This window comes from Poromitra crassiceps, assembly GCF_964638095.1.
Source record: "Poromitra crassiceps genome assembly, chromosome: 15".
Taxonomy (NCBI): domain Eukaryota; kingdom Metazoa; phylum Chordata; class Actinopteri; order Beryciformes; family Melamphaidae; genus Poromitra; species Poromitra crassiceps.
In genome coordinates this window covers 43,057,995-43,070,405 of record NC_139634.1, presented here as the reverse complement: position 1 = coordinate 43,070,405, position 12,411 = coordinate 43,057,995, and the positions used below count along the sequence as shown (strand labels likewise).

Below are 12,411 nucleotides of genomic sequence, written 5' to 3'. Positions count from 1 at the left end.
CGTGTGTGTGCGTGTGTGTGTGTGTGTGTGTGTGTGTAGGTGTGTAGGTGTGTGTGTGTGCGCTGACAGCAGGGAAGTGCAGGAAAGAAGAGTTGTGTGTCTCGATTCCACCGTGCAGATTCACACATATCCCCCATATTCTAATATTCTCCAAATGTCCCCCCCCCCCAATATCTTATCACAATCACACCGCCCGCAAATTCAAATGAATGTTGGGCAAGGGGTGTAAAGTAAGTGTGTGTGTGTGTGTGTGTGTGTGTGTGTGTGTGTGTGTGTGTGTGTGTGTGTGTGTGTGTGTGTGTGTGTGTGGAGGGCTCGGATCACACCCATTTGAAGATTCAAGATCATTTTAATAGCCATAGTTAGTGATCACATTACAAACTAAGAATTTGTCTTTATGCAGTATGCAGTGCATGCGATCACAGCAATAGCATAAGATGGAACAAACTCTCAAATCATAGATTATTAAAGTAAAAGTCCTTTAAAGTCACTAGAAATGTGCTCAACTCCTAGGCTCACCTGCTGTGCGGGCTCGCCCGCAGGCTGCGTGGGCTCGCATACCCAGCTCGGCCGTTGCACGGCCTCCTCCGCAGCTCAGCTGCTGCGTGGCCTCGCCTGCTCTATTGGCATGTGCAGCGCACATTCGCTCAACTTCACATTACTGATGACATCACAAGTGCTCGAGTGACCATCACTGATCACATCATGGAGTGCTCGAGTGACGTCACTCAGCGCACAATTGCTCAACTTCGCATCGAGTGACATCACTGATGATGCCATAGACATTGTGAGATCATCAGTGACATCATTCAGTAGCTGCATTCACACAGGCTGTGAAAGCGGTAAATGTTGCGGAATTAGTAAGCCTCGCCTCTGGTGTCAAAGTCACTAAGTGGAGGTCATAGGTCAAAGCCCCGAATCAACGTCTGCCTGAAAGGGTACCTGCGGGAAGACGGATAGAAGCTCAGCTCATTCATAAAAAAATGACAGGGCAAATCACCTCACACAGCAAGAAATGCATAAGTGAACGTAAAGAAGTAGCCTATACAATCATGACTGTAACATGGAGGAGGAATGCTCCGTGCCTACACTGAGTAAGTAGCTTAGGCTATTTATGCTCAAACGATGTTGACATTAGTAGGCAAAATTAACAGATATAATAATAAGCTTCAGAGGACGTCTCGTGCATCTGTCTGTGGTGAGTCAGTCTGAGGATATTATTCCCTCTGTTCTTCAGTATATCCTCAAAACAATCCCAATGTTTGGGGAAACCAGCTCCAGAACTGCAATCTGTCTATCCTGTTGTGCGTCCATGTGCATTTATAGCCTACTATTCCCCCGACGACGAGTAACGTTATGCAGACTGCAGCTGTTTGACATGCGGGCGTCGGCTTTCAGAACGGACGCTAATTAGGCTACTTCATGGAAATAATTTGCTTTACAAAAAACTTGAACCAAAAGGTTAGAATTAGCCTTGTACCAAAATACACGATGGTGCCTCTGGGATCCATAAAGTCCATCAGATTAATATTGAAAGCCTTGTGTGCTGCCTTGTGGAGAACACTTTCTGCGTTGTCATGAGCTCTCATCTTTTGTCCTTTGATCTTCTTAACGACGATGGGATTATTTTCACCCGACTTGGTGACCAGCATCATTTTTTTTGTCAGACTTTGATGAGTTATAATAAACTCAGCGGCCACGGTGGTTCACGTGTCACGCCTCATTTCAATCCGGGAGGGGTGGATGTAACCTGAAAGCACACCCCGGGGCGCAAATATGGCGGGGCTGCTTCGGTTCGTGTGAACACAATTTCTGCGGCAACGCTGCCGCAGTTGCGGGCCTTCTGAACGCCACTATTGCCGGATCTCTGTGTGAAAGTGGCTAGTGCCATCACTGATGATGTAAGACATTGTGACATCCTCAGTGGGACAAAAATCTAAACAAACAAACAGAGCCGTCTGCTATGGTAAGTCTTTCTCCTTTTATGGAATGTTTATCGAACGCAAAGCACGGAGCAGCGGGAAGCCTTTCTTGTTTCATGGGAGCGTGCAGCGGTGGGTTCAGGCAAAGATCAAGCAGTCCCTGGGGTGTGTGTGCTCCAGTACGACTTGGGAAATACAGTATAACTGGCCAGGGGATGGTAGACCATGGAGACCATGGAGACCTCTTTGACGGTCAAAGACGCCGGTGTCTCCAGGAGACCCTACCCCTATTAGCCCTAGCCCTGTCCCTAAACCTAAATGCAGGATTCACCCCCCTCCCCCCACGCCTACACCTACGTAAATCTCCAGGGCGTGCTTGACCTTTGCCTGAACCCACAGCTGCTCCGTGCTGTGCGTTCCTTAAACGTGCGATAAAGGCGGTAAGGAGCCTGCTAACGGCTCTTGACAAAGCGTGACTCTTGAACGAGTTGGGCAGTGAGATGGTGTTGGTCTGTGGAATAATGTCCATGTAAAATGTTCACGTAAATGTCCATGTAAGATGACTGGCGCTCTATAGCCCTCACACCAATAGCCAGCAAGTGCCTTGAAAAGCTGGTCATATCAAAGATCCGTCCCACACTCCCCCCGGACCACGACCCGCTGCAGTTTGCATACCGCCCCAACAGGAGCACAGCGGATGCAGTGGCACACGTGCTCCACACCGCCCTGTCCCACCTGGAGGGGAAGGACACCTATGTGAGAATGCTGTTCGTGGACTACAGCTCAGCATTCAACACCATAGTACCCTCCAGGCTGGTAAGCAAACTCAGGGACCTGGGACTAAACACAGCGATGTGCGACTGGATCCTGGACTTCCTGACAGACCGCCGCCAGGTGGTGAGGGTGGGCAACCTCACCTCCTCCCCGCTGACCATCAGCATAGGAGCACCCCAGGGGTGCGTCTCCAGCCCCTTCTGGTACGACCTCTACACCCACGACTGCGTGGCGACTCAAACTTCAAACACCATCGTGAAGTTTGCAGACGACACAGCAGTCGTGGGGCTGATCTCGGGGGGCGACGAGACGGCCTACAGAGAGGAGGTGAGGGTCCTGGAACAATGGTGCCAGGACAACCACCTCTCTCTGAACGTCTCCAAGACCAAGGAGATCATTGTGGACTACAGGAGAGGGGGGGGCACACACCCCCCAATCACCATCAACGGCACAGTGGTGGAAAGGGTGGACAGCTTCAAGTACCTGGGAGTCAACATCCACCAGGACCTGACCTGGGCCGGCCACACCGCCACTGTTGTCAAAAAGGCCCAACAGCGAATACACGGACTCAGGCGCCTGAAGAAGTTTGGGCTAAGGAAAGAAATCCTCAGGGACTTCTACAGAGGCACCATTGAAAGCCTGCTGACTGGCTGCTTCACCGCCTGGTACGGGAACTGTACCACCATGGACCGCAGGGCGCTACGGAGGGTGAGGCGCGCGGCCCAGCACGTAACAGGAGACGAGTTGCCAGAACTGCACGAACTGTATAACCAGCGGTGCCTCAGGAGGTCCCTGAAGATCATCAAAGACACAAACCATCCCCACAACAGCCTGTTCTCCCGGCTACCCTCAGGGAGGAGATACAGGGTTCCAAAAACACGCACAAATCGCTTGAGGAACAGTTTCTTCCCGCAGGCCACGAGACTCCTAAATATGCACAAATAGTGCAGTAGTCGTACCGCAGTACCGTACTGCAGCTGCTACTATTACGGATGCCTAACGTTTAATTGTAAATTTAAGTGTATGTTTAATAAGGTGCCTAACGTTTAATTGTAAATTTAAGTGTATGTTTAATAAGGTACATGCTATTTGCACATGTATGTATAAAACGTCGAATTTGGAATGTCTGAACACGTCTAACGTATGCACATGACATGTGCACCTATGTGCAATGAATATGCCACTGTCGTATAAGCCACCGACTTGTCTTATTGCTTATAAGATGCCTATTTCTTATTGCCTTATTGCTGTCTTATTGCTTATTGATGCCTATTTCTTATTGCCTATTACTTATTGCTGTTGCCTATTTGTACTATGTCGTAAACGGAGTCCACTGCACAAGAATTTCACACGTGGTACTTGTACCATGGAGTGACAATAAAAATCTTGAATCTTGAATCTTGAATCTTGAATCAAGTACGGATGGCAGTTGGGTAGGAGCTGTCCCTGTGATGGGGAGGTTCTGGTACTTCAGTCTTCTGCCATGGGGGGAGGACCCTCAAGAGTTGATGTCCTGGATGGGTGCGGTCGGCCATCATTTTCTGCGAGCGCGTTAGCATCCTGGCAGTGTGTCTGTCTGTCGGTCGCATGTGTCAAACTCAAGGCCCGGGGGCCAAATCCAGCCCGGCACCTCATTTTATGTGGCCCGCGAGAGCTAGCAAAAAATACAATTTGCGCAATTCTAATTAGTTATATAATAATTGTAGGCTACTAGTTCTCTGTTTGCCATTATTTGACCTATAATTCTGCTTTCAGAGCTAGTTATTAATTAAGTTATTATTACTAAAAAAAACAATAATAATCTAATCAGAGGCAATTATGTAATATAACACGTAGGCTGGATACACTACATTATGCTATATATATGCTGATGTGGCCTGGGATGAAATTGATTTTAAAATGCCTGGTGTAGTAGGTCCTGAATGGATGGCAGGCTGCACCTGCCCACCTTCTCAGCTCAGCGGATGATGCGCTGCAGTGTGGCGATGTCCTTGCGGGCGGCAGCAGCATACCAGATGATGGAGGTGAGGATGGACTCGGTGGAGGTGGAGAAAAGTGCCAATGCTGCCTTTGGCACCTTGAACTTCCTTAGCCACTGAAGAAAGTACATCCTCTGCCTTTTGATGTTCCACTCCCATTTCGGGTCTCGACTGATTGTTGAGACCAGGAAGAGAAATGCCTCCACAGCGTAGACTGGGGAGTCACCCAGGATGATGGGGGATGGTGGGGCTGTGTCCTTCTTGTAGTCCACAGCCATCTCCACTGTCTTTTGAGCATAGAGCTCCAGGTTGGTTTGACTGCACCAGGTCAACTCCTGCCAGTACGCAGACTCGGCACCATTAGAGATGAGCCCTATGAGGGGTGGTGTCATCTGCGAATTTCAGGAGCTTGGTGGACAGATGGCTGGAGGTGCAGCTGTTGTTGGTGTACAGGGAGAAGAAGTATGGAGAGAGGAGGATGCTGCCCTGGGGCAGCTCCGGTACTGATGGTCTGGGAGTCGGTGGTCACATGCTTCCCCAGCGTTACGTGCTGCTTCCTGGTCTGTGGACCATCTGCAGATGAAGTCGGGCACGCTCAGCTGGGAGAGCTTCTCGTGGAGCAGGCCGGGATGATCGTGTCGAAGACAGCGCTAACAGTCCACAAAGAGGACCCTGGTATAGGTTCCTGTGGTGTCCAGGTGCATGAGAATGTAGTGGAGGGCCATGATTATTGCATTATGTTCCCCTGCGAACTGCAGGGGGTCAAGGAGTGGGTCCAAGATGTGAGGTAGGACAAAACAAAGCGCTCAAAGGACTTGATGACCAGAGAGGTCAAGGCGACAGATCTGTAGTCCTTGAGGCTGGAACGTGGCTTGTCTCTAATGAGGTGTTGAAGATGTCAGTGAGGACTGGGGCTAGCTGATCAGCACAGTGCTTTAGGTTCAGAGGGTGAGACAGAGTCAGGTCCAGCTGGCTTTTAAAGAGCCTGTTGACTTCTCTCTCCTGACTGCAGAGAGGTGTCGGGGGAGGGGGGTGGGGGAAGAGGTGGGCTGGAGCTGTCGGGGGTGGGGGGGGGACTGGGGGAGGATTGGAGGGGTTGGTGGTCTGGTTGTGCATATAAGAGGTGTCACAGAAGATGAGGTCAGGGCTGCGTCGTCTGTCGAAGTTGCAGTGTAGAACTCATTCACGTGGCTGGATAGATGAGGGTCATCGATGGTATAGCCCGTGATCATTACATACATTCATGATCATGCATGCATGCATGCATGCATGCATGCATGTATGTATGTATGTATGTATGTATGTATGTATCTATCTATCTACAGTATCTACCTGTCTGTCTGTCTGTCTGTCTGTCATACATACATACATACATAGATACATACATGCAAACGTATACATGATCATGTATATATGTATGCATGTATGTATGTATGTGTGTGTGTGTGTGTGTGTGTGTGTATGTATGTGTGTATGTATGTATGTACGTACGTACGTACATACATACATACATACAGACACACACACACACACATGCAGTGTAGTATGTATATGTATGTATGTACGTATGTATGTACATACATACATACACACACATATACACACACACACACACATACATACATACATACATACAGACAGTACATACATACATACATACATACATGCATACATACATACATGCATGTATGTTCAGATGTTCAGTGTCAAAGTGTTAAAGTAGGGAAGCATCCTATCAGTGAAAGTGTGTGTGAAGGTGTGTATGTGTGTGTTAGTATCAGGATCAGAGAACGACAGCTCCCCTCGGCACCAGTCCAGACTCACTCTGACCTTCTGGAGCTGCTTCTTCACTGGGAGAGCAGCAGGTGGATCTGATGGGGAGAGGGCTAAGTACAAACCATTATAAAACAGTATTTCCCATAATCCAGACCAGATGTCTGCCTTCCTCTGGACAGACTCTGCTAACACACCCATACACCAGTATGTTTTGTCTCCAACCTCAACATCCCAGCTGTGAGTTCCTGAGTTAAAGCCCTCAGACACCATCTCCTTCATCCTGTCCGAGACTGTGAAGCTCAGGTTGCCCAGGTGTTTGGCCTGGTCTATCAGAGCTCCTGAGAACATCTGTGGATCCGCCCGCAGCGAGCGCTGAACTCTTTCCACTGTATCCTTGTAGTTCTGCAGGAGCGAGACATCTTCAGCTCTCAGCTCCATCTCTATGGCTCTGACTGTGTCAGAAAGAGCTGCTATCTCTCTGGTCAGACCTTCAATCTTCTCCTTCATTGTCTGACTCTTCTGCTGCTCCTCTTCCCTCAGTGCAGCGATCCTGGCCTCCTCTTCCTCTTCCAGAAGCTGGTGAAGCTTCTTAAACTCCTCCTTAATGTGCATCTCTGTGTGTCGGAGCTGGACCTTAATGTGTTCTGCTGTTTGATCACAGTCTCCTTTAACGTCACTAAAGAGCTCCAGTCTCTCCTGTAAGGTCTTCAGTGACTTCTGGAGCTCCTTCTTGTGACACCGTGCCGCTTCATCGATGGGCCTGAATCTGTGGCCGGTGTGCGTTTCTGAATGCAGACAGAGGTGACACACTAGCTGCTGATGCTCCAGACAGAAGAGCTTGAGTTTCTCAGAGTGCAGGCTGCAGAGAAGCTCAGATCCTGTTGAAGCTTTCTGATACTTCTCCAATAAGAAAGCCTCACACAGGTTCTTCAGCGCCAAGTTACGATGTGGTCGACTCTGTTCAAACGTTGCCTTACAAAGTGGACAGTCGTGTATGAGTCTCTGTGTCCACCAGCTCTGCAGACAGGCTTTACAGAAGCTGTGGCTACAGGACAGGATGACAGGATCTTTAAAGATGTCACGGCAGACAGGACAGGAGAGATCGTCCTCTGATATGGAAACCATTTTGTCTGTGAGTGAAAACGGAACGGGACAGAAATGAAATCTCGCCATAATTCTGGTCATATTTATACCGCCAGCGCGGGAGGATTTATGACATCACTGATGATGTCACAATGAATAAGGACAAAGAGTTATCACCGATGTCACTATTTAATTCGTGACATCACAGATGTGTGAGTAGAGAGGGATTCATGACAACAGCGATGATGTCACAATATCCAACAGTGAAATCATGATGTTACAATCACTGATGATGTAATACCCACTGATGATGTCATAGACATATTGTGACATCATCAGTCATAGACATTGTGACATCATCAGCATGGGCGGATTTCCCCCTGCCCACCCAGTGGTTAAAAAAAAACAGCTCACCATTGTAAATCTCCATGTGACTGGCTGATTATGATCATAAAATCTATCCAATCTGAGAAGCATCACAAGTACCTCTTTGCTAAAGCTGTGATGGGGGGGGGGCTCTGACAGGGCCTTGCTGCAGCCCCTCCCTCTGGAATGCCCTCCCCAGTCACAGGCGAAAACTCATTGTCTTTCATACTCATATGTCATCTTTCAAAAAAAGCCTTCAAAACCCACCTTTTCCCTGTCGCTTTTCACCTATAATCTTTTTTCCTCTCTCATCTATTTGAATCAGGGCAATCATCCAATTATAAAAATCCGTCAGGTCACCCGCACAGGTGCTCTTTACACCCCCTGAAAGTTTCAGTTCAGAAATGTGGATATTTTACATTTCTAGAAACCTACAATGTAGCCATTTTATACTGGCAACTACATTACATCTCTACACAAACACATGTACTGTATCTATGTTCTATGAATCTATATATATACACAAATACTGTATCTATTGCTCGCCTTTTCTCCTTTTAGTGTTTTTGTTTGTTATTCAGGTCCATGTTTAGTGTTAATGTTGTGCTTTTTCTATAGAGCTCAGGGCCTCCACACAAACACGCACGCACGCACACACACGCACACACACACACACACACACACACGCACACACATGCGCACACACACACACACACACACACACACACACACACACACGCACACACACACACACACACACACACACACACACACGATCCTCCTTGGATGATTATTATCCATATTGAAAGTGTCCTCTGGGTGAGAATGTAAAGCAATAACAGCAAAGCAAATTCACTTAGCCAACAAGCACATTGCCCCCATACAAGAGGGGAGGAGATCTAATTGCAGGTGCAATATGTGAGCAGAATCACAGCATTAGTTTTCATCAGTGTTCCTCCCCAACACCTCGCAGCTACAAAGGCAGGGAAATACATCTGGTCAATCCAATTGTAAAGGAGGAACTCTGGAAATGTTTGCGGGGCTTTTGCTTCAAAACTTCTGGATCTTCTCTGGAAAACGAGCAAGTCCTGCAGGTGATATATGATCCCAGTCTGTGAGTCGTGTCTGTAATATGTTTTTTTTAGCTTATAAATGTGTGTTTTTTTTACCCAGGAAAGCAGCATGGGGTGATCGGCTTTCAAACTTATAGATCGCATCTCAACTCAACCCCTTCAGTTCCTCCCCCGCAGCGGGCTCTCTTCCACCCTCCCTCCTCCCTGAGCAGTTTGTTCACACGGCTGCCCAGCGTCAGGCCAGCCAAAACAAATTGGAAACGTTTAGAACTTTCGAAATAATGTTATTTAAACATAATAGCCTATTGATGCACATTGGAGGAGAGAAAGGTATTTCAATGAACGAAGCCGCAAACCTTGGATCTATTCGTGATGTAAGTTTACATTATGGAGTGAAACTGTGGCTGTAAAGCACTACTCAGAAATGAATATTAACCCCCTAAAGTCAAACATCTGTTTTTCTTCTTGTTCCTGCAGTTTGGATGTTTGAGCTTCACTGTGCTGAATGATGTCTGTGCAGAGTTTGAGTTTGAGCTGTTTCCACACTCGTCTGCTGAAAGTAGAAAGTTTCTCTGAGCTCACTGAAAAGGCCGTTTTCAAGGAGCATGATTCGTGACATCACAAATCCTGGAGCCAATCCCTGTCCAGCATTCAGCAGTTCAAGCCCCAACACATTCTCACTCCCAACTCGTCATATACTGCAACTCTTCTCGTCACTTTTTCACAAGTTACTTGGGAGTGATAATGTGTTGAAAGCCTGTGTTGTATGCTGTGATTGGCTAGTTAGGTTCTAGATAACCCTGATTGGTTGCTTTGGATTTTTAAATTAGGCAAAAGGAGGGGAGTCATTTAAAGTATTTTAACAAGATCATTTTACTTTTTGTGTGGGGAAAAACCATCAGAGACAAATTATTATTCAAAGTAGAGTATATATATATACATCTTGAAACATGACTTTAGACTTTAGAGGGTCTTTAAGGTTAAGGATTTTATTTTGAAAGCCCTAAAGCGGAAAACACACTTTTACATTCTGGCTGACTTACTGATGATGGTTCAGTAAATGCTGAAAAGTCGCCTCATCCTTTTTTCCCCTTTTTTCTGGAGGCATATTCCGCCATTGGACACAATGTAAAAGGCAATTTAAAGTAATTAACTGTCAAGGAAGTCGGACCTCAGCCTCTGGGAAGCACTCACGTTTTCAGGTGCTATTTATGTCGCGTGCCATTCACAGCTGATCAGGTAATTACCCATCTGGTTTGGAGGTCTGTCTAATCGGCTGTCACTAATGCCTTTGTAGCATTTAGACGGAAGAAAAAGCCAGTGGTTTGTGGATATTACTGGGGTTTTGGGCCAATCTGAATGGGGCTTAACAGAGTCCAGTGAGTCTTACCAGACCTATCTCCACATTAGCGCTACATGTATGCCAGCGCTGGCAGAAGGTCTGGCTCAAATACACTGCTGCATTTCAATCACAAGCATCACAAGCATCTCGGGCGGCGCTAAGCACACAGGATGTGACGAGGGGGAACTTGTTTTGCTGGAACCATGCCTAAATCCCTGAAAAAGAAAATGCCACACTAAACAGTAAAAGATGTAATGTTGATTGTTGTCGAGTATGTAAATGTTACCATTGTCAGCGTGTGGTTGCTAGCTCACAGGTTGTTGTTGTTTCACGTAGCGACAAGGAGTTTGAAAATGCGGAGACAGAAGAGGCGGGGAATTCCGACTGAAATGGACGGCACCAATGGCAGAGCTTTAAATACCCGCAGCCTATACTCCCATAGTTGAGAGGAAATCACGTCACCACAGCAGTGGAAGTTGGTTGTCTTCGTGTCGTTTATCTACAGCGGTAGCTCCCAATCTTTTAACAGAAAAGTAGAAGAGGAGGGGACGTGAAAAAGTAAGGAGAAGGGTGCGGGAAGAGGAGAGGAAGGATCGTCCAGAATGTAGGGAAACAGTGGATGGATAAATCCAGAAGGAGCCGGTGATGCAACATAAAGGAAGCCAACTGCCATAAAACACCACAGAAGAAGAAGAATCTTTTAACATCCGTCCGTTGGGCTTTTTCTAAACGTTTATTCAATGCTGTCTAATAATATTGAAATTGGGGGAAAGAAGGAGTGGATTTGAAAATGTGATTTGAAAAAGTGGTTGCTGCTGGTCCTGTAAGCACTTTTTACAATATTTGCGTACATGAATCAGGCTCTGCTGTGTTCAATGAGTTTAAATACTGTACTGTCGAGTACAACCTTTTTCAATCATGTTACATTAACTGGCTAATGAGTTAGCAGCTCAGTACTGTCTGATGCCTGGAGCTTGCAGGCTAGTTGATGTTAGCCTGACTATTACCACAACTAACCTGTAGTGTATTATAGGACCTGGCTTAATAGCTTTCCGGGAAACCAGCTTTTGTCGCTGCGGTCAATCTTTTACCCCTCTGGGGGGGAAAAGTGCACCATCAGCACAACGAATGATTGGATCATTTGCTATCTTTTTTTTTCAGATGAACATCAAAATGCTGAAGGTTCAAGGAACCCGGCACCAGAGGTCACCGTGCCTGTGTGGACTCCCGCCCAAGCTTGAAGTTAACACGGGGATCGAACCTGCGCCCCTCGTGTTGTCACTGTCAGACAGGGAATCTAGCGCTGCACGGTCTGTAATAAGAGAAATCAAACAGGCAGATGACTGAGGAAAGACAAAAAGGCCGAGCAGAAACAAACAGAAAGACATCTGAGCACGACAAATACATCAGAACTCAATGTTCATATCTTTGTTAAGAGATGTTGATCGTTTCACTCTGCTGTTTTGATCACTTTCGTTCATGTCTCTGAGAGGAGGAGATATTGACGGTGTTGTTAGATCTTTCTGTGAAGCCTATTTGCTTCTGGGAAAGAGACATTCAGCCGTCGGGGGAAAAACGGCGCCGCCAATTCTCCAGCCCACCATAATTGGCAGTAATGCCGGGGCTTGGCAACTGGGCCCCAGTTGCTAGGCAACCATCTTTAAGCTTTCAATTTACAAGCCGTCCAACAAATAGATTTTTATTCGGGATGTTTACGGCTCACAGAATGAAAGGCGGCGGCCCAAATGTTTGTTAACTCCTGTTTCATTTTTCATTTAGTTTGCTGACATCAGCCACACTTTAAACTCAAGGCACACACACACACACACACACACACACATTCACACACACACACACACACACACACACACACACACACTACATACACCGCAGACGCTTTCGTCTCACAATGCCACTCACACAATGTCAAAATATAAGCGATGTGATGTATAGTTTTTTGAGATACTAACGTTTGTTGGGCACAGCTTTATTTCATACTAGTTTCTGCTGCAGTGTGGCTACGTTGTTGCTGTGAGCTCACACACTGATGTGTCCTATAGCCGAATGCTAGAGCCTCAGCAGACTAGAGCAATGAT

The 12,411-nt window shown here is 46.9% G+C and overlaps 1 protein-coding gene across 1 annotated transcript; it reads right to left on the bottom strand.

Annotated features, from left to right (window-relative positions):
• Positions 1 to 6,367: 6,367 nt before the first annotated feature.
• On the bottom strand, positions 6,368 to 7,576 carry LOC310790242 (E3 ubiquitin-protein ligase TRIM35-like; the record flags this gene model as incomplete). The annotated part of the gene is made up of 1 exon (XM_083651911.1): positions 6,368 to 7,576. One exon carries the CDS (start codon positions 7,574 to 7,576, stop codon positions 6,368 to 6,370), a length of 1,209 nt encoding a protein of 402 aa, XP_083508037.1.
• Positions 7,577 to 12,411: the final 4,835 nt, after the last annotated feature.